General features: G+C 42.9%; 1 protein-coding gene across 1 annotated transcript in view; it reads right to left on the reverse strand.

Moving 5' to 3' along the window:
* IntS2 (integrator complex subunit 2) overlaps positions 1-22,980 on the reverse strand; it is a 124,679-nt gene extending 101,699 nt beyond the window's left edge. Inside the window, exon 1 of the mRNA XM_067782376.1 lies at positions 22,083-22,980. Coding sequence (XP_067638477.1) covers positions 22,083-22,886 — 804 coding nt within the window. The 5' untranslated portion in view covers positions 22,887-22,980. The remainder of the gene's footprint in view (positions 1-22,082) is intronic.
* Positions 22,981-23,580: the final 600 nt, after the last annotated feature.

A 23,580-nucleotide genomic window follows, 5' to 3' on the forward strand; every position in this document is an offset into this window, starting at 1 on the left:
TTTTCCCCAGCTTTGAATACTCGTTTTGTGAGTATTGATGATGGCACGAATTTTTATGTATCCGTATAGCGCCAGGTTGTACTTGGGTATATATATATGTATTTAGTTAGATTTTTATGGCGTCACGCCAGATATTCCGTTAGTTTATGTATGTATGTATAAATTTAAGGTTAGGTTTTTTATTGGCACCACGCCATTTTTTCAATGTAACTGATTCCTATTAGGAGTGCATAAACCGCCCTAACTCCTGGTCAGGGAGGCTCTGCATCTCCTAACTCCGCCAAAAAGCCCGAGGGAAGCACAGAAGCCAACCCTGAGGCCTATTTTGATTTTCAACTCAACGCAAAAAGGTCTGAAAAAATCGACGTTGAGTTGAGGATGACACTGGACGTCCACTCGCGCGAAAAGACAAGAACGGAAGGGGTATGGATTAGCTTATAAATAAATAACAATAAACGGCGTTCAAAAATTTTTGATAAACTGCAACCAAGAATTTGTACGGATAGTTCGGATATATGGTCATATTTTCTTTTTAGGTGTACATATCTAGCTGCATTGTTTATTAGTAATTGTAATTTATTCATGGAACCCTTATCAAGGCACCCATATACTAGTTCTTGATATGAGATTATGGGCACTAATAGAGTCTTAACAAGTTTTAGCTTAATATCCGGAGGGATATAAGCTGCGGTTCTCCAAAGCTGTCTTAATACAGAATACGACTTAGAAATTGTTGCATTTATATGATCAACACATGAGAGGGAGGTACTCAACCTAAAGCCTAGGGTTTTAACAGAATTCTCATATTTGATAGTTGTACCGTTCAGTCTAAGAGGAGAAACATCATCCATGCTATATGAACAATGAGATAGGGCAATAGCTTGTGTCTTGGACGCATTAAGGTTAAGCCTATTATGCTTCGACCATAAATAAATTGATTCCAGATCTTCGTTTATTCTGAACACCAAATCCTCTCTAAGCCCCAGCGGTGCGGATAGATATATTTGTGCATCATCAGCGTAAAGATGAATAGAAACAATTTCACAGCGCTTAACAATGTCGTTGATGTATAGACTAAATAAAATGGGACCAAGAATAGATCCTTGGGGTACCCCAGCTGTAATTGGCACCAAATCAGAGCAGCTATTTTTTAGTACAACCTTTTGCCATCTGTTCGTAAGATAGCTTGCAATCAATCCAACTGTATCGTGGTTAAATCCAAAGTACGCGTAAAGTTTTTGCAACAGAAAAGAAACTTTTCTTTGAGTACTGGATTCACCGGGCACTTCCCGGCATAAAGGTCCGACGCCTGTTTATGGAGTTCACCAAGGGCCTGCTTGTGTTTTTTCGCTTCATACGGCTGGGTTCTCAGGTGCGGTATTTCCTCAAAATGCTTACGGAGATGACTCCTTAAGCCCCTAGGCGGTTCTGATTCATCAATCAGACGTCTGTTGGGATGCTCAGGTTTCTGGGTATTCAACAGGAACTGTTTGGTCAGCATCTCATTTCTCTCCCTGATGGGGAGTATTCTCGCCTCATTATGCAGATGGTGTTCTGGGGACATAAGAAGACAGCCCGTGGCAATTCTGAGGGCAGTATTTTTGCAGGCCTGTAGCTTCTTCCAGTGGGTAATTTTTAGGCTTGGCGACCATATGGGTGACGCGTAGCACGTAATCCGCTGGCTAATTGCTTTGTATGTAGTCATGAGCGTTTCTTTATCTTTTCCCCAGGTACTGCCAGCGAGGGATTTGAGGATTTTGTTACGGCTCTGAATTCTCGGAACAATTGCGGCTGCGTGCTCACCAAAATGTAGATCCTGATCAAACGTCACACCCAAGATTTTGGGGTGTAGGACAGTCGGTAGCGTAGTGCCATCGACGTGGATGTTCAAAATGGTCGACATTTGGGACGTCCATGTTGTAAATAAGGTCGCGGAAGATTTAGTCGGTGATAATGCCAGGTTTCGCGAGGCGAAAAAACTGGAGAGATCAGGGAGGTAGCCGTTTATTTAATTGCATAGCGCATCGATCTTTGGGCCTGGGCCTGTGGCCATTATTGTGCAGTCATCGGCGTAGGAAACGATTGTGACTCCTTCCGGTGGTGAAGGTAGCTTAGATATGTAGAAATTAAACAAAAGTGGGGATAGGACACCACCCTGTGGCACCCCTTGTTTAATTCTCCTTGGTTTTGATGTTTCGTTTCTAAATTGCACCGATGCCTGCCGACCACCCAGATAATTTGCGGTCCACCTTTTAAGACATGGGGGAAGGGTAGACCCTTCCAGGTCCTGCAGTAACGAGCCATGGTTGACCGTATCAAAAGCTTTTGATAGGTCTATCGCTACGAGTACTGTTCTATGGTGGGGGTATTGATTTAAACAGCAATTTATCTGGGTGCTAATGGCATTTAGCGCGGTGGTAGTGCTAAGGAGTTTTCTGAAGCCATGCTGATGAGGGGCTAGCTGCAAATTTGCTTGGAAATAAGGGAGCAAAATGGCTTCAAGCGTCTTTGCCACTGGCGATAGGAGAGATTTCGGACGATACGACTCACCTATGTTAGCTGGTTTCCCAGGCTTTAGTAGCGGGACCACCTTGGCCATTTTCCATTTCTCAGGTATGACAAAGGTGGAAAGAGACAGGTTGAAGACATGCGCTAAATATTTGAAACCCTTTTTCCCTAGGCTTTTAAGCATCGGCATGGCTATGCCGTCTGGGCCCACTGCTTTGGATGGTTTAGCACGACCAATGGCGTCCTCAACCTCTTTAGCGGTGATGGTGATTGGTGACGCGCTGAATTTGTGTTTATGTGCGTGTCTATTGGCTCTCCGTCTATCTTTGTCGACCGTAGGATGCATTATATATTGTCGGCAGAAAACGCTCGCGCATTTTTTCGCGTCCGACAGCACTTTGTCGCCAAAGGCGATGGAAACTTTGTCTTTGTGCTTAGTCGGATTCGATAGGGACTTTACGGAGGACCAAAGTTTACCCACACCGGTAGAGAGGTTACAACCTCTAGATGTGTTATAAGATGGCGAGGTCAATCCTGAGCTTAAAAAAAATTAAAAATTGAAATAATTAACGCTAGTGAGGAAAATAATTTGTCTGTTCGTACATTACCCGAAAGGTAAGTTTGAAATTAAAATCGTACAAACCCTATTTTGATTTATGATCTGTTTGTTATTGATTAAAGCTGCCCGATTTTTTGATCAGGTTCAAAATTGGAAAATTGGAACGCAGCCTGTTGATGATAAAAAAATTCGAATAAAATGGCTGTCTGGCAGCAATGTTGAATTCAAAAGGTATTTTATGAAATGTGTTCTGGCTGGTTTACTAGGGCAAGAAACCAAAACATTCCCATATCTGGGCCAATTATACAAGGCTACAAAAATGGCGAACCCGTCATAATATAAAGTTTAGATACCTTTGTGGTGAAATTGCTGCTGTTAATATGCAAGACGTACAGCAATTTTTAGAAAAACTACCGTATTTGGTGATTGGGTATAGCGCCACAAAAATATGTTCAATGCTGACGAGACAGGTCTTTTTTTCAGAACTTTGCCAAACAAAACATTGGCTCTAAAAAAACGAAGTGTGCCGTGGAGGAAAACTTTCGAAAGAAATACTGACTGTCCCATTTTTTTGCAAATAGGGCCGGCGAAAAAGAAAAACCTCTTGTTATTTGGAGAGGCTGCTCGTCCGAGAGCAATTGCATCATTACATACGAAAAATCTTCCAGTAAATTGGCAGTCCAATAAAAAGGCTTGGATGACGCGTGATGTTATGACACAGTGGCTGAAAGATTTCGACCAGAGAATGGAGTTGCAAAACGGAAAATTTCTATTGCTTTTAGATAACGCGGCATCCCACCCACGAGATATAAGTTGAACAATGTAAAAATACTATTTCTGCCTAGCAACACTACTTCAGTTTGCCAGCCTCTTGATCAAGGAATAATCCAACATTTAAAAATTCACTACCGCAACTTGTAAGTGAAAAACATATTGGTGAGCAAAGAAACTGGTTCCACTAAAAAGAAATAAGAACGCTTAGAGGCAATACACTTTATAAAGGAAGACCGGGCAAAAGTTCAAGCAGAAACCATAAAAAATTACTTTCAAAAGGCAGTGTTCGACAAAAATCGTAATCCGGCACTTGAATTCGAGCCCGAAGATGATATACCGCTAGCTTCAATTTTTGATTTATTGAAAGCTTTTGGGGATTCTACTTCTTCGAATCCGGATGACTTTGTGGATATAGATAACAATGCATGGACTGAAAGTTCAGACCTCGAGTTAGATGTTGTTATTGACAACATAGAAACAATTGATGACAATAGCACTGATGCTGAGATACAGATGAAGTTAATGAAACTTCCACAAGCGAAACCGCCTTGAATGCTGTTTAAATTTAAAAAGATTTTGCAGCGAAGACCTTTTTGCGTTCGAAATGTTGCAAAAATTAGAAAGTCATTTGAAAAATAGTTTTAATAAAAAAAAAAAAACCTTAAGCAAACGACAATTCACCAATTTTTTAAATAATGAGTCTGATATTTATGGATTTATATTACTTATTATCTGAAGTATAATTTATGGCGGCCACCGTGGTGTGATGGTAGCGTGCTCCGCCTACCACATCGGATGCCCTGGGTTCAAACCCCGGGCAAAGTAACATCAAAAATTTTAGAAATAAGGTTTTTCAATTAGAAGAAAATTTTTCTAAGCGGGGTCGCCCCTCGGCAGTGTTTGGCAAGCGCTCAGGGTGTATTTCTGCCATGAAAAGCTCTCAGTGAAAACTTATCTGCCTTGCAGATGCCGTTCGGAGTCGGCATAAAATCAGGCATGCATAACCAACGAACCGATATCATTTCGTTACGATAATTAACGTTAATAAATGAAACAAAGTCATTTCGTTTCGTTTATTAACGTTAAGAACGTCAAATTAACGAAATGATTTTGTTTCGTTTTGTGCCATATCAAAACGAAATCAAATCGTTGATTATTAATTTCAAACTATGCTGGCAAAGCTGATTGATGACGGAGTCATTAAAGGTGAAAGCATTAGCCAAGCTGATTGCAACTTTTCTAATGAATTTTGACAGTACGACCATTTCTCAGAGTATTTTTGACATTACCACCAACGAATTACACAAACAAATTACATGGAGTTTGTGTGTGTATGTCCGCTCGCTGTTACCACCTTACGGCTTCACCATGGCTATAGCATTGCCAGCACAATTCAAACATAAAGTATCACGTTTTTGTTAACGTTTTTAACGTTAACGAAAGCTTTTCGTTTCGGTTAAAAACGAGATACAATTTATCTTGATAATTTCTTTATCGATAATATTTCGAAGTGTTTCAACGGAAACGGTGGAAATTTTTTGATAAACGATTAGCTTAACGTTAAGGTGCATCCCTGCATAAAATCATGTAGGTCCCGTCCGGCCGTCCGGTTTTCAACTTATTCCGCCAACCTTTCGCCGATTGGTTTCGCTAACTTCAGTCTTATTTTAGCGCAGAATGTCATAAAAAAAATTTTTGTAAATCTATAAATATTTTTTCTCGCTGTTAATTTGCAATAAATTAGGTACTCATTATGTAAAATTTTCAACTTCTTCCGCCAACTTTTCGCCGATTGGTTTCGCTAACTCAGTCTTATTTTAGCGCAGAATGTCATAAAAAAAATTTTGTAAAGCTATAAATTTTTTTTTCTGGCAGTTAATTTGCAGTAAATTAGGTACTCATTATGTAAAATTTTCAACTTATTCCGCCAACCTTTCGCCGATTGGTTTCGCTAACTTCAGTCTTATTTTAGCGCAGAATGTCATAAAAAAAAATTTTGTAAAGCTATAAATTTTTTTTTCTCGCAGTTAATTTGCAATAAATTAGGTACTCATTATGTAAAATTTTCAATTTATTCCGCCAACCTTTCGCCGATTGGTTTCGCTAACTTCAGTCTTATTTTAGCGCAGAATGTCATAAAAAAAAAATTTGTAAAGCTATAAATTTTTTTTTCTCGCACTTAATTTGCATTTAATTAGCTACTAATTATGTAAAATTTTCAACTTATTCCGCCAACCTATCGCCGCTAAAATAAGGGACGTAATTTCAAAGATCAATAGGCAAATAAACATAAACGGAATAAAGGAGAACATAGAGAAAGAAGGAAAGAAAGAAAGAAAGGGTGTATTCAATATTTTTAGGTATGAACTTCAGTGATATCATATTTTGAGTTTTGAATAATAATGGTATAAAAGTAGCATTCGATAGTATCTGATAATCACAATTGTGAAACACCCTGTTAAATTTAAGATTGGGATTGAATAGCCAGTTTGAATTGCCGTGGATTTGCTACCATTTTTAATTTGTTAGGCAGTGAGTTCCACAACTGAATGGCTCTAACGAAAAACATTCTCGAGGTAGCCGAATATTTAAAGTGTGGTACTATAAGATTGCATGTTCTAGTTGAGTGTGCAAAAGTTAATTTTGAGAAGAGATAACTCGGACAATGGGTATGGATTATTTTTTTTTTTCCCAGCTTTGAATACTCGTTTTGTGAGTATTGATGATGGCACGAATTTTTATGTATCCGTATAGCGCCAGGTTGTACTTGGGTATATATATATGTATTTAGTTAGATTTTTATGGCGTCACGCCAGATATTCCGTTAGTTTATGTATGTATGTATAAATTTAAGGTTAGGTTTTTTATTGGCACCACGCCATTTTTTCAATGTAACTGATTCCTATTAGGAGTGCATAAACCGCCCTAACTCCTGGTCAGGGAGGCTCTGCATCTCCTAACTCCGCCAAAAAGCCCGAGGGAAGCACAGAAGCCAACCCTGAGGCCTATTTTGATTTTCAACTCAACGCAAAAAGGTCTGAAAAAATCGACGTTGAGTTGAGGATGACACTGGACGTCCACTCGCGCGAAAAGACAAGAACGGAAGGGGTATGGATTAGCTTATAAATAAATAACAATAAACGGCGTTCAAAAATTTTTGATAAACTGCAACCAAGAATTTGTACGGATAGTTCGGATATATGGTCATATTTTCTTTTTAGGTGTACATATCTAGCTGCATTGTTTATTAGTAATTGTAATTTATTCATGGAACCCTTATCAAGGCACCCATATACTAGTTCTTGATATGAGATTATGGGCACTAATAGAGTCTTAACAAGTTTTAGCTTAATATCCGGAGGGATATAAGCTGCGGTTCTCCAAAGCTGTCTTAATACAGAATACGACTTAGAAATTGTTGCATTTATATGATCAACACATGAGAGGGAGGTACTCAACCTAAAGCCTAGGGTTTTAACAGAATTCTCATATTTGATAGTTGTACCGTTCAGTCTAAGAGGAGAAACATCATCCATGCTATATGAACAATGAGATAGGGCAATAGCTTGTGTCTTGGACGCATTAAGGTTAAGCCTATTATGCTTCGACCATAAATAAATTGATTCCAGATCTTCGTTTATTCTGAACACCAAATCCTCTCTAAGCCCCAGCGGTGCGGATAGATATATTTGTGCATCATCAGCGTAAAGATGAATAGAAACAATTTCACAGCGCTTAACAATGTCGTTGATGTATAGACTAAATAAAATGGGACCAAGAATAGATCCTTGGGGTACCCCAGCTGTAATTGGCACCAAATCAGAGCAGCTATTTTTTAGTACAACCTTTTGCCATCTGTTCGTAAGATAGCTTGCAATCAATCCAACTGTATCGTGGTTAAATCCAAAGTACGCGTAAAGTTTTTGCAACAGAAAAGAAACTTTTCTTTGAGTACTGGATTCACCGGGCACTTCCCGGCATAAAGGTCCGACGCCTGTTTATGGAGTTCACCAAGGGCCTGCTTGTGTTTTTTCGCTTCATACGGCTGGGTTCTCAGGTGCGGTATTTCCTCAAAATGCTTACGGAGATGACTCCTTAAGCCCCTAGGCGGTTCTGATTCATCAATCAGACGTCTGTTGGGATGCTCAGGTTTCTGGGTATTCAACAGGAACTGTTTGGTCAGCATCTCATTTCTCTCCCTGATGGGGAGTATTCTCGCCTCATTATGCAGATGGTGTTCTGGGGACATAAGAAGACAGCCCGTGGCAATTCTGAGGGCAGTATTTTTGCAGGCCTGTAGCTTCTTCCAGTGGGTAATTTTTAGGCTTGGCGACCATATGGGTGACGCGTAGCACGTAATCCGCTGGCTAATTGCTTTGTATGTAGTCATGAGCGTTTCTTTATCTTTTCCCCAGGTACTGCCAGCGAGGGATTTGAGGATTTTGTTACGGCTCTGAATTCTCGGAACAATTGCGGCTGCGTGCTCACCAAAATGTAGATCCTGATCAAACGTCACACCCAAGATTTTGGGGTGTAGGACAGTCGGTAGCGTAGTGCCATCGACGTGGATGTTCAAAATGGTCGACATTTGGGACGTCCATGTTGTAAATAAGGTCGCGGAAGATTTAGTCGGTGATAATGCCAGGTTTCGCGAGGCGAAAAAACTGGAGAGATCAGGGAGGTAGCCGTTTATTTAATTGCATAGCGCATCGATCTTTGGGCCTGGGCCTGTGGCCATTATTGTGCAGTCATCGGCGTAGGAAACGATTGTGACTCCTTCCGGTGGTGAAGGTAGCTTAGATATGTAGAAATTAAACAAAAGTGGGGATAGGACACCACCCTGTGGCACCCCTTGTTTAATTCTCCTTGGTTTTGATGTTTCGTTTCTAAATTGCACCGATGCCTGCCGACCACCCAGATAATTTGCGGTCCACCTTTTAAGACATGGGGGAAGGGTAGACCCTTCCAGGTCCTGCAGTAACGAGCCATGGTTGACCGTATCAAAAGCTTTTGATAGGTCTATCGCTACGAGTACTGTTCTATGGTGGGGGTATTGATTTAAACAGCAATTTATCTGGGTGCTAATGGCATTTAGCGCGGTGGTAGTGCTAAGGAGTTTTCTGAAGCCATGCTGATGAGGGGCTAGCTGCAAATTTGCTTGGAAATAAGGGAGCAAAATGGCTTCAAGCGTCTTTGCCACTGGCGATAGGAGAGATTTCGGACGATACGACTCACCTATGTTAGCTGGTTTCCCAGGCTTTAGTAGCGGGACCACCTTGGCCATTTTCCATTTCTCAGGTATGACAAAGGTGGAAAGAGACAGGTTGAAGACATGCGCTAAATATTTGAAACCCTTTTTCCCTAGGCTTTTAAGCATCGGCATGGCTATGCCGTCTGGGCCCACTGCTTTGGATGGTTTAGCACGACCAATGGCGTCCTCAACCTCTTTAGCGGTGATGGTGATTGGTGACGCGCTGAATTTGTGTTTATGTGCGTGTCTATTGGCTCTCCGTCTATCTTTGTCGACCGTAGGATGCATTATATATTGTCGGCAGAAAACGCTCGCGCATTTTTTCGCGTCCGACAGCACTTTGTCGCCAAAGGCGATGGAAACTTTGTCTTTGTGCTTAGTCGGATTCGATAGGGACTTTACGGAGGACCAAAGTTTACCCACACCGGTAGAGAGGTTACAACCTCTTAGGTGCTCCTCCCATTTCGCACGCTTGTGTTCGTCCACAAGCAATCTGATGCGTTGGTTTATATCCCTTATTTGGGGGTCGCCTGGATCAAGCTGTCTTATAAGGTCACGTTCTCTCGCTAAGTTTGCGGCCTCCGCCGGGAAGTGGGGCCGGATTTCGGGAATTCTCCCGGCGGGAATGAAATGTGCCGAGGCGGATTTAATGACCTTACGGAAGGCACGCTCCCCTTGGCGGGCATCAGTCGGGATAGGGAGGGCAGCAAAGCGGCTGTCTGTAAAGGATTTATATTCTTCCCACTTTCCCTTTTTGAAGTTTATGAAAGTGCGTTTTTCAGTGACGATGAAGTCGGCGGTACGCTCAAGCGAAATAAGTATGGGCAGGTGGTCGGATGCCAATGTTACCATCGGCTGCCAGTTGACGCAGTTTACGAGTTCTGCGCTGACGATTGAGATATCTGGCGAGCTGTGACAGCTTCCTACCATACGTGTGGGGGCGTCTCCGTTTATTGTGCAGAACGTCGTTTCTTCTATTTGGTCCGCCAACATCTCACCCCTACTGTCCGCCCGCAAGTTTGAATACCATAGATCATGATGGGCATTGAAATCGCCTAAGATAATGCGATTGTTGCCAGTGAGTAAGGCCCTGATATTAGGGCGGTATCCACTGGGGCAACAGGTGGCAAGAGGGATGAAGATGTTGATGATTACTAGGTTTGCATCGCCTGACCGGACAGATAGGCCTTGACGTTCTAAGACATTGTGCCTGCGGTCGATGCCAGGATCAAATATATAATATTGCCCAGAGTGGTGTATGATAAACGCGAGACCGCCTCCATTTCCGCTCTCGCGGTCTTTCCTGTGGACATTATACCCAGACCAGGTCTGCAATGCAGATCTTGCTGTGAGTTTAGTCTCTTGAATCGCAGCAATGCGGATGTTGTGCCGCTTCATGAAATCGAATATCTCCGTAATCTTCCCAGTTAGTCCATTACAGTTTAACTGCAGAATTCTGAAGTGCATAAGGGTAGACGTCGCCACTCTGGGGGTAAGTGACGGGTGACTACGCCTGGGTTGTGGAAGGCCAGGACGCAATTGCTGTTGTGGCCCTGGGACTGGGCGTCCTTGTGCAAGCATTGGGGTACCCGGATGATTTGGGTTTGCGACCTGGCAACATGGCGCGATGAAACCCGTCGGGGGGTTGCCGTCGCGGAGACCAGAACATCTAGGAAAGTGGCACCACCCAAGGCAGGAGCTGCATTGGGCGGATGTCGCAAACCTATATATTCTGTGCTGTCAGACGGTGCAAACGGAGGTAGGGACTAAGAGTCTGATTCCCTGACCCGCACGATTGCTGCCGGAAAAGAGGGGGGGGGGGGGGGAGAGAAGACGGGGGCAGGGGCTGATGCTCAGCATTGCTACCAACTCTACTACGAAGGTAGTAGTTATGAGTGGTATCAGCTGTTTGAGTTGTTGGCGCCGTGGGGCGTGAGCAGCAGCGGGTACTTGTTGTGGCTTGCTGAGCAGCGGGGCTGCTGGAAGGTAGTGGGGGCGCTTAGGCGTAGACTACGGGACGCCCTTGGGCGTGAACAGCAAGGAGCCACAAAAGATTTATAAAAGTTACGTGGATGTCGGGTTTTGGAAACAAGCCCAGAACAACCTGTCCGATGCAACCATCCCTTGCACGAGACACACTGAACAGAGTATGACCGTCCTAAAAAGATTCTTTTCCGGCAGATGCATGTAACGAGGGTTACCAGACGCACTTCGACAAATGAGTCGGTGCAAAAGCAATTCCTGATTTTTGCGCTAAGGGACTTACGATGAGACCCCTCAAGGATTCTGCCTCCCTACTCCTGCCGTTTAAAACTTGTTGGCGGGTGGATAAATAACACGTATTTTAAGCTGTATTACCTTGTAAAATTCATTTAATTCAGGTGTAATTCTGTACAAAGGAAATGATTAACTTATATTGCAATTATATGATTGTAAATCGAATTATAAGCGTGGTCGTGATCGTGATCGCTAAAATACTTGTGCTGCTTGTCCTCCTTGTTCAACGCCGCCAACGAAAAGAAAAAGAAGAGGCAAAGGATCCAATGCAATGCCTTAACGTCAGTTGAACTCGTGTAGGCGATTTACTTGACATACAGACACAAGGTTGCATTTTGAAGTAGAATAAATTTGTAACTTTAGGTACTCAAGGGTGTACTGGTTTGTTGCGCGCTAACATTCCCCCTTCCGTGAACTTCATGCTCTGGCGTGGGGTTCACCGATTTCAGATCGAGGCGCGCAAGTTTCACCACTGGGCGGGTGACCAAGCTGCTGGAGGTTTTGACCACTGCACTCCTGACTTGCCCGTCAGCGCTGCGTATGACATCTAGTACCCTTCCTCTTACCCATGTGTTCCGCTTTGTGTTCTCGTCTACGATTATGACGATGTCATCTGGAGCGATTGGTATCTCGGGCGTATCGAACCATTTTGCGCGTCTGGTTAGACCCGGTAAGTATTCACGGAGCCATCGTCTCCAAAATCGGTCCGCTAAGTCGCCGGCATTGCGAAAGCTTTCGTTCAGCTGTGTAGGAAGACCTACGTCGATGTCATCCTTTTCTCTTATGCCGCTGGAATTGCCGAGAAGGAAATGATTTGGCGTCAGAGCCTCGCTTTCGTGTGAGTCAAGCGGAATATATGTTAGTGGTGGCATATTGATGATGCTCTCAACGTCAGCTAGGGCAGCTCTCAGCACTTCTTCGCGCAAACCACTTTTTGGTAATATGTCCATCAAGACTGATTTCACCGAGCGAACCATGCGCTCCCATGCCCCACCCATATGTGGCGCTGCTGGTGGTATAAAGGACCATTCGATTTCAGGATATTTTTGTATAATAGCGTCAGACGATATTTTCTCGATCTCTTCCGCCAGTATTCGACTGGCGCCTCTAAAATTGGTCCCGTTGTCGGATAGAATTCGCCTGGGAACGCCTCTTCTGGCAATAAACAATTTCAGAATGAGTAGAAATGAGTCAGTCGAGAGTGATGGCGCAAGCTCAATGTGAACAGCTCGAATGGTCATACACGTAAATATAACGCCCCACCGTTTCTCATGCCTTCTTCCTGCCATCACGTCAAAGGGTCCAAAATAGTCAACCCCTGTGTATGCGAAGGGGTGAGTAAATGCTGCAAGACGATCTACCGGAAGTCTTCCCATTTCTGGTGGATTTGGCGTGGCCCGTTGGTTGCGACATTGTTGACAGACCTTTGCAACCGCTCTCACTAATGCACGTAATCCCGGAATGCAGAATCGCTGCCTCATCTCATTTACCACTATCTCGTTGTGATGGTGATGGAATTTGCGGTGGTAGAAGTCTCCGATGAGATTTGTAACGCTGTGATGCCGCGGGAGAATTATCGGTTGTTTTAGATCTGATGGCACTCCCCTTGCTTCGTCGATTCGTCCCTTTACGCGCAGCAGACCGTACTTATCTGTGAATGGAGAAAGTTTGTAAATTGAGCTTTTACGACTTACCCCGCCGGTTCTCAGTTGATTGAGTTCTTCGCTGTAACATTCGCGCTGGCACATACGAAATATCAGAAGCTCGGCACTTGTGCAAGTCGTATCGTACAGCAGCATCTGAGTTATAGGGTTTTTAATCGGAGCTCTTATAGTCAATCGAAGAAATCGGAGAACGCACATCTGTGCTGAACGTAGTTTCTCCCATTTGCTGAATCTTTTGGGATCTGGTGATGCACCCTCTTCAACCGAAATGTCAGCTGCTATGTGCTGTATCGTTTCCAGGGTGGATTGCGATTGTTGTATTTCGGATGTGTGCCAGGAAGTGTCCGGGAGTCTCAGAAACTCCGGTCCCGTAAACCATCTGTCGGTGCTGTTAACGTCGAGTTTGGGATTCCACTTAGTGGCGTCGTCCGCGACGTTGTGCTTTGATGGCACCCACCGCCATTCATTGACTTGTGATTCTTCTAAGATTTCGCCGACGCGTACGGCCACAAATTGGTGGAACTTTCTGGTGTCAGACCTTATCCAGCATAACACGTCCTTCGAATCGGACCAGAAGATACGACGGCTAATATGTATAGAGATCTCTTGTTGTATAAATTTAGCGAGCCGAAGCCCAAGAATTGCAGCCATCAGCTCAAGCCTCGGAATAGACAGCGGCTTCAATGGGGCGACTATGGTTTTTGATGCTACTAGGCTGCACTGAACTTCGCCGATTACGTTGGAACGCAGGAATGCTACAGCCGCATATGCTGATACACCGGCGTCTACAAAAACATGCAGCTGGTTATCGTCACTACGGTTCGCCAAGACATAGCAGCGTGGAATTCGGATGTCGTTAATGTATTTCAGCTTACGCACCCACTGCCACCACGCCGATCGTTCTTTGTTATGCACGGGCTCGTCCCAGGCCACCCCTGACCGCCAAACATCTTGCAGAACTGCCTTAGCCTCGATCACAAAAAAGCCTAGCAGACCCAAGGGGTCGAATATCGTCTCACCACTCGGAGCATTTGCCTCTTCGTTGGTATGCTTGACTCGTCAAAAACATCCGGCTTGAAATTATGTTTGAAGGTTAACTCGTCACTGTTCGGCAGCCACCACATGCCGAGAACCTTTTGGAATTCCGAACTTGGCTCGTCAAAGCACTTGTTTATAGACTCTGATCCTCCCATGAGTGCCTGCACAACTCGCGCAGAATTTGACAGCCAACTCCGCATCTCGAACCCGCCTTCACCGTGGATGTGGCGGACATCATCAGCTAAGCGAATCATCTCATCTTCGTCGTCTACGCTATGCAGCCAATCGTCTACAAATGTATTTTGAACGATTGCTGCCACTGCTTGAGGAAGCTCTTTCTCGAAACGTTGCGCATTTTTGTCTTTTATATAGTTGGCTAAAGATGGGGAGCAAGACGCTCCAAACGTCATAACGGTCATAGTCAATACATCAGGCCGCCGGCTGGTATCGCCATCCCTCCAAAGAAACTGTTGCGCCACCTGGTCCTCTTTCCTTACATGTATTTGGTGGAACATTTCACGGATGTCCCCGCATATAGCCACCGGTCGTTCACGAAACCTCATTAAAACACCCACCATCGATCGTAAGAGGTCAGGGCCTGTAAGCAATACGTCGTTCAGGCTTGTGTTTTGCACCTTGGCCGCCGCATCCCATACGATTCGTCTCTTATTTTTGTTAACATTCATGACGGTGAACATTGGTATGAACCAGGACTTACCTCCTTTAGTGACTTCGTCGGCGGAAAGCTTTCGAGCGTACCCCTTGTCGATGTAGTGATTCATTTTCTCAATGACGAATTCTTTCAACTCGGCGCACTTTTCCATCTTTCTTTCAAGACATTGAAGTCGATGATAAGCCATTTGGAAGGAGTCGGGTAAATCAATTATGTCGTATCTCCATAAGAGGCCAGTCTCCCACTTCTTCTCGCATGGTTTATATTTGACTGTATTCTGCATTATGGTATATGCGCGTTCGTCTGCCTTTGACCTGAGCGGTTTGACGGTGGGACTGGTACCTATCGATTCTATGGAAAAATATGTTCTCATCAAGCTGTCCACTTGATTATCTCGCGTACAGGGGCATACGTGCAACAAGCTTTCCTCTACTGGATGATCGGAATTTTTATGGCCATATACCGACCAGCCTAACTTGCAACGCGCAGCTACTAGATCATCACCCTCGACTTCGTGTACCTCTATCGGAATGGAGAGCTTTGTGTTATCCAAACCTATCAACAAACGTGCTCTGCAATTAGTGTATGGTACAATAGGCAGTGGTCTCAAGTGATGGTGCTCTGCCAGCTCTTCGGCGTTTAGAGATTGTTGCGGTAGTTCTAGGTTAGTGATGGTGCGCACGTTACGCATACGGTATCGCGTTGAGTTTTCTCCTCTGCCAGATATTTCGCAGCCTACAAACTTCGAGTTAGCCTCTTGTTGAGTGATATCGCCTGTCCATCTCAAACAAAGTTCTTCGCTGGGACCGTCAAGCCCCAAGTGCTCGGCCAAGCTATTATCCATCAGTGTGCACGATGCTCCTTCGTCGATGAGGGCAAACGTCTCTAAAGTTGATTTCGGTCCATAAAGAGTCACCGGAATGTAGCGGAAGATTGTTCTCTTGAATTTGCGCTGATGGAATAGGACTGTGGGCCCGTCATTATTGTTCACCTTGCTGTTGTCAGCTCCAAATGATCGACTATGTAATAGTGGGTTGTGGGCCATTCTACAACCGTCAATTCCGCACCATTTCTTGGATGCACAGCGCCGAAGCAAATGCGTTTCGAAGCAACGGATGCATAGTTTTTTGTCCTTCACCACCTGCCAACGTTCATTTCTGCTCTTTGCCTTGAAGTTTTGACACTCGGAGAGGTTATGGTCGTTGCCACACAGATGACAGAGAGGTTTTGTTCTAGCATGCCCTTTGGAATTACTGTCGTGAATGAGGACTCTTTCTTTGTTGCCCCTTCGTCCCGCTTTTTCTTCCCCAGTCGTATAAGTGGGAGAGCTAAGTGGTGTCACTTGGCTGGCGCACGATGCTAGGCCGAAAAGCCAATCATCAAATGCTATAATGTCGACGCGAGCCGTGGTCATTCGACGGCGACCCCAATCTAGTTTCATATCCCCTGGAAGTTTGGCCAGCAACTCATTTATCAACATTGGATCATTAAGATAGTCGCTAAGACCCAACGCCTGCATCGTTGCCCTATAATTTTGAACGGCCAGAGCGAGATCGATTAGGGTGTGCAACCGATCAGTTTTTACTGTTGGCATTTGTCTCAACTTGCGCTGAAGTGTATCGTGGATTACATCGGGTCGCCCGAAAAGCATGCGCAATGTAGCAATGGCAAGGTGAACGGTGGAGGGCATCATTAGTTTCCCTCTCACAGCTTCTAGATCCGCCCCGCGTAGTGACTTTTGAAGTCGAATTAGATTTTCCTGTTCAGTGAACCCACAACGTTCAGTTGATTGCTCGTAGTTCGTGATGAAGAGCGGTCACTCCTCTGCTTTTCCAGAGAAGAGTGGCAGATCTTTACTAAGCACGTGTCGTGCTGCCGCTTGCGATGGTGTCAGGCTTACGTCCAGATTGTACCGAGGCTGCGTGTATAGACCACCCCACGTGCTGTCGCTGACGGGCACTAAACCTCCATGTGGTTGCCCGGAACAGCCGTGCACTGGTGAGACGGGTTGGTATGGTGCGGCAGCGCCATATGTTCCTATATATGCAGTGCCCACGTTAGCCTGTGATGTATCGAATGGCAATGCATGCTGGTCGTTACCCCTTTGAATGGATGTGAAAATGGTACTATTCGGTCCGTGACGGCTCTGACCGTACACGCATCCAGATGGGTGAGCAAACGTTGAGTTTAGCTGAGGTTTACCAATATAAGAGGGTACACCATTATAAAGATATTGGTTATGCATCATATGTGTGCTAGTATAACATGGCTGTTGACTTATGGGTACACCCAGACCTCCGAGCCCGGCATGTAGCGATGTGTATGGTGACATTTGGTAAGCACTATTCGTGGAAAATATTCCGGACACACTCCCTGGCATTGTGGTAGCAGGTGTTCCAATTGATAAATTACCCGCCGTAACATGTGATTGTGGATTACTGCTGCATGCACCAATAAGCGGAGGTGCATCACTAACAAGGGAAACTTCGGAATTTTGCAAGTCATTCATGGCGTGTTAGCAAATGGCGGATGCGTAGAAACAATATATTTTCCACTACGTGCTTTCGTTTGTCGTTTTACACAAGTATTTTAGAATGTTGGCGGGTGGATAAATAACACGTATTTTAAGCTGTATTACCTTGTAAAATTCATTTAATTCAGGTGTAATTCTGTACAAAGGAAATGATTAACTTATATTGCAATTATATGATTGTAAATCTAATTATAAGCGTGGTCGTGATCGTGATCGCTAAAATACTTGTGCTGCTTGTCCTCCTTGTTCAACGCCGCCAACGAAAAGAAAAAGAAGAGGCAAAGGATCCAATGCAATGCCTTAACGTCAGTTGAACTCGTGTAGGCGATTTACTTGACATACAGACACAAGGTTGCATTTTGAAGTAGAATAAATTTGTAACTTTAGGTACTCAAGGGTGTACTGGTTTGTTGCGCGCTAACAAAACTTATTCAGCTCCCTACGTTACGGAGTCGTAGGGAGATGGTAGGTGTGTTATTTGTAGTAAAACTTATTAGAGAGATGGTAAATAGCCCTTTTCTGCTCGGCGAAATGTTATTTAATGTTCACTTTCGACCATCTTAGACATTTTCAACCGCTTCATATAAGCACATGCAGATCGAATATTGAAATGCACGTACCTCTTCGTTGTCTGTGTACTGACTTCAATAAGCACTGCAAAAACATTGATACGTGTGACACACTCTACGTAATAAAAAAATATCTGCTGACTACATTAAATACGCAATGATTTGGGTGGGTGGCTTGGGATCACGTCCTTTCCAACATCCCACTCTTATCACGAGCTGCAGTAACTGTGGGCGGGTGGCTTGGAATCACGTCACTTTTTGTGTCAAATATACAGTTACTCACAAAAGTATTTTGCATAACTACTGGTATGTACAAATTTCAGATTTTGTATGTACTAAGTATCCGAACATAATAATTTAAATGCTTATACGCATTATTGAGGATCGCCTTAGGGAATGGGCTACACAGCATGCAGAAATATAGTACCGTTAGGTACATATAACAAAAAACGTGCGTAGCAATGAAAATTTGTGGTCACAAAAGTATTTTGCTTATTGTTTTTGAACCAGTTACAGGACGCAGTTAAGTTATTTTTTCTGTTTTCGCCGAAGTTGTTAGAAGTGCAGACATTATAACCAATTTTATTTGTAATTGAGTTAATTTCGTTATTAATTATCGTAGTCGTCCTATCGAAAATGCCAAAGCGTAAAGGGCTAACTACAGCTGAAAAAATATTATTTTATAACTCCAATATGAAGGCAAATGTACGAAATATATTTGCAATATGTTGTTGTTGTTGTTGTTGTAGCAATGCTCGCCCCACCTAATAGCCGCGACCGATCACAAATTGTCATCAATATCCTCTAACGGGAGTCCAAGGAAACTTGCCGTTTCAACAGGGGTGGACCATAAGGAAAGGGGTGTTAGAGGCGTTGGTTCCACATTACAATTAAAGAGATGGTTGGTGTCATGTGGGGACACATTGCAAGCGGGGCATACATTTTGTATGTCGGGGTTGATTCTGGATAGGTAAGAGTTTAACCTGTTACAGTATCCAGAACGAAGTTGAGCAAGAACGACACGCGTTTCCCTGGGGAGTATGCGTTCCTCTTCCGCGAGTTCTGGATATTTTTCTTCAAGTACTGGATTCATCGGGCAATTCCCGACATAAAGGTCCGACGCCTGTCTATGGAGTTCACCAAGGACCTGCTTGTGTTTTTCCGCTTCATACGGCTGGGTTCTCAGGTGCCGTATTTCCTCAAAATGCTTACGGAGATGACTCCTTAGGCCCCTAGGCGGTGCTGGTTCGTCAATCAGATGTCTGTTGGGATGCCCAGGTTTCTGGGTATTCAACAGAAACTGTTTGGTCAGCATCTCATTTCTCTCCCTGATGGGGAGTATTCTCGCGGACATAAGAAGACAGCCCGTGGCGATTCTGAGAGCAGTATTTTGGCAGGCCTGTAGTTTCTTCCAGTGGGTGGTTTTTAGGCTTGGCGACCATATGGGTGACGCGTAGCACGTAATCGGCTGGCTAATTGCTTTGTATGTGGTCAAGAGCGTTTCTTTATCTTTTCCCCAGGTACTGTGTTCGATCGATGCCGTCAAACGATTAAAAATGTAATAAAACGGTGTAAAGAACGCGGTAATTTGGAAAATTTAGCACGATTTGGTCGACCAAATTTGCTGACTGTGTGAGAAGAACGCGAAATATTGAAAGAAAATCGCAATTTATCAGCCCCAAAAATTAATGACAGAATAAAAATTGCCCTTTCCATTCAAATATCTGATGAGACGGTGCGCAGAGTCCTGAGAAGCAGTAATAATCACGGTCGTGCAGCAAGGAAAAAACCTCTTATATCAAAAGTCAATAAAGAAAAGCGGCTTCCATTCGCCAACACCTATAAAACTAAAAGTTTTTAGTTTTGGAAAACCGTCATATTTAGTGTTGAAAGTAACGGACGTCATTGGGTATGGCGGATGCCAAATGAAGGGCCTCAAATCAAAAATGTTAAACCTACAGTTAAGCACGGCGGAGATTCAGTCATGGTGTGGACCTTGTATGTCGGCTCAGGGAGTTGGCAAACTTGTGTTTATAGATGGGACGATGGACAAATATCTTTATTTGTCCATTCTTAAAAATAATTTACATCCAAGTGCAGAAAAAATGGGAATGTCATCTAACCAGTTTTTATTTCAACATGACAACGATCCGAAGCATACAGTTCACGATGTCAAAATGTGGATACTTTTCCACACAAAGCATCTGCCCACATCTCCCCAAAGTCCCGACGTCAACCCCAAATCGTTGGTCATATCTCGAAGACAGAGTGCGAGAACATAAGATTTCATCAAAAAGCGACTTAAAAGCTATTCTGCTAGAATAATGGGAAAAATACCTATTGAATTTTGTCAAAAGTTAGTGGAATCCATTCCAAGACGCTTGGAAGCAGTTTGTAAAAATAACGGTTACCATAGAAAATACTGAATCAATAGAAATTATCATATTTCGAAACCGCCTAGTCAAAAGCAAAATACTTTTGTGAGCAATGAATTCTATGTTTTTTAGTTTTTGTTACATTTAGACTAATACTTATTTTTCTTTTGAAGTTGTAACATATGATTTATCTAGCAATAAGGTGTATATTTAATAATTTATAAAATAATAAACAAAATAATTTAAAAAATATACAAGATTTCAAGGGTGAACTCTATTCTCTTCTCATGCAAAATACTTTTGTGAGTAACTGTGCATCAGCTGCTCGAAATCACGTCTTATCACCAGCTCCAGTAACTTTGGGCGGGTGGCTTGGAATCACGTCCTTTCCAACCTCCCACACATCGCAGCCCTACTGGTTATGTGTCAAATATACATCAGCTGCTCGAAATCACGTCTATTCCAACAGCACTAATAATCAATTCCCGTTGCTCGGCATCACAGTCCATCCCGACAACTGATTTAATAATGTATATACATATTTTATAATATAATTTTGTTCAATTTGTATGCTTCTGTAATTTATCTGTAATCCGTACTATATTTAGTCTGATTAATTGTTAAATTTGTAGACTAATAAATAAATAAAAATAAATAAATGTGTCCCCACACGAGACCAACCATCTCTTCAATTGTAATGTGGAAACAACGCCTCTAACACCCCACTCATTATGGTACACTCCTGTTGAAACAGCAACTTTCTTTGGGCTCCCGTTAGAGGATATTATGACAATTTGTGATAGGTCGCACCTATTGGATGGGGCGAAGCGCTGCTACAACAACAACCATCTCATGAAACCTGATGGACATACCGCCCTCCCCTGGATCCATAAGGAACTTGCGGTCGCCAGAGCCTCGAACGTTAAAGAAACAGGATTCGCCACGGGTGGGTGAGATTGACAATTGGGTTGGACAAGTTATATATTGCGCTGGAAATCCTTTGAAAAGGCTGCGCTACACAACCGTTGAATCAATTTGGTATTTTAGTCGCCTCTTGCGACAGGCATACCTGCCGCGGGTATGTTCTTAGCCCCCTAATCCGCTGGGATTCATATTTTGCCTAATTATTCTTTATAGCAATTGGTACTGTGATCGAATTATTAGAGAAACCGCAAAATCGAGCAACTCTCTATACGAGAGTTGGTAGAACGCATACTCCCCAGGGAAACGGGTGTCACTCTTGCTCAACTTCGTTCTGGATACTGTAACAGGTTAAACTCTTACCTATCAACCCCGACATACAAAATGTATGCCCCGCTTGCAATGTGTCCCCACATGACACCAACCATCTCTTTAATTGTAATGTGGAATCAACGCCTCTAACACCCCTTTCCTTATGGTCCACCCCTGTTGAAACTGCAAGTTTCCTTGGACTCCCGTTAGAGGATATTGATGACAATTTGTGATGTTGTTGTTGTTGTTGTAGTAATGCTTCGGCTGTTAGGTGGGGCGAAGCATTGCTACAACAACAACAACAGAGTTGGTAGAAGCAATGAATTGGCAGCGTTCACAGCAAATGCGTTTTATATGCTAAGAAATTTGTTTACAATATTGAGAAAGGAAATTTTCCGGACTGCCTAAGTGATAGCCTTCGATAAAGCAATAAAAGACATATGTTTCAAAGGGAGCACACCAACTTCGGGCTATCCTCATAGTGACAGAGGTCGATTCATTTTTTATATAGGTTCAAAGAGCTTTAACGAACTGCCTCTTGATATAAAAAAATTGCCATAACCTCTAGGTCTCCTCAGCTGTAGAAATCCATAATTATAAATAATTATTATTCTAGTTATTAACTCACCAAGTCTTCAGGAAATTTAAGACAAAGTTTTAACATAAATGACGGAACTTTTAAAATTTCGACACATATAGATCGAGTGGCCAGGGCTTGAGACGGATTCATTTCATTGAGAGCCATCAATAACGAAAGCTTTAATTTTCCTTCATTAGTCTCTTCGTCACAGTTCAAAATGATGTGCGTTACAACATCTCTGTAGCAATCTGGAAAATTAGCAACTAGGGCGCAAATAATACTTTGGCCGTTTTGTACATGCACCAATGTATCTGATAATTCCAAAATGTTTAAAAGAGAAGGAAGTTCTGCTAAAGCGATGCACAAGATATCAACAACTTCCTCTAAATAAATTCCGTCATCTAGAATTTCTGATTGTATGAAATTTCGTTGATCTGACAGTTGCCATTGTATATTGAAAATTTCAGATAAAACCACACGCACTTTCCTTGTAACATCAGCGCGCTCAAAACCTAGAGCTATACCGGTCTGTAAACCAAATTCATTTTGTTGTCCTTCGAAATACATAGATTTTTGACGGACATGTAATTCCTTTTTCAGTTCTTGTTCCAAATCGTGGTAATTTACTTGTAGGTATGAAACTATGCTATTGACAACTTCAATTCCTATGAGAACAGCTAAAATTTGTTTCCTTGACTCCATCGATGACTCGGTATTATCCAAAGGCGAAAGTAGGCTCATTCTAACCAATGAGGGCAGCACAGGACGAATTTCATGCGATGGATATGTTGATAAAGCTGCAATATCCAAATTTTGCATGGCAGCAAAAACTCTTGCTGTTATGTTAGTCATTTTTAATGCAGATCATCAGTGCTTTTCAATAATTAACCCGATAGAAGTGTTAACAAACTATCAATAGCACCATTGTGTACACTTATCTACAATTGGGCCGTTCCATTGGTTTATCGAGCTCTGGCTCTGGCTCAAATCTCATTGGAACGATCTGGATCAACTTTATGAGAGCTGGCAGCACTAATATAAAACATCTGTTTTGTAGAAAATAGGAAGAAACGTAAAAAAATTTTTAAGATACTGATAGAATTATTAACATTTAAATAGTTTCGCACGTAAGCAAACTATTTATTTTCCTTACATCATCTTCAAGTTGTTTACTCTTTCAGTGTTTTTGCTTTTAAATATGGCGGGATCTTTTATGTATACACAAATGTACACGTATGTAGTTCAGTGCTACAATGGCTCTACTATATGGTTGGCTCATCTCACCAGCTGATTTTATTTTTTTCATTTCACTGGAGTAGGGATTGTCAGGAGATGGCAAACTTAAAAAGAAACCAACGAATTTACAACATTTTCTTACTAACAACTTCTGCTAAGTTTTATGTTTTCTTTCCATTCCATTCGTCTAACACCAACACGCTAATTTTGGCAATGTGAACAAAGGTATGTTATTGCTGTAGAGATGAGCCAACCATAGAGTTGAGCTATGAGTGCTACCAACTCAAAAGTGGTTAGCCGTCAAAAAATC

The sequence above is a fragment of the Eurosta solidaginis genome, chromosome 4 (assembly GCF_040869045.1).
Source record: "Eurosta solidaginis isolate ZX-2024a chromosome 4, ASM4086904v1, whole genome shotgun sequence".
Lineage (NCBI taxonomy): Eukaryota > Metazoa > Arthropoda > Insecta > Diptera > Tephritidae > Eurosta > Eurosta solidaginis.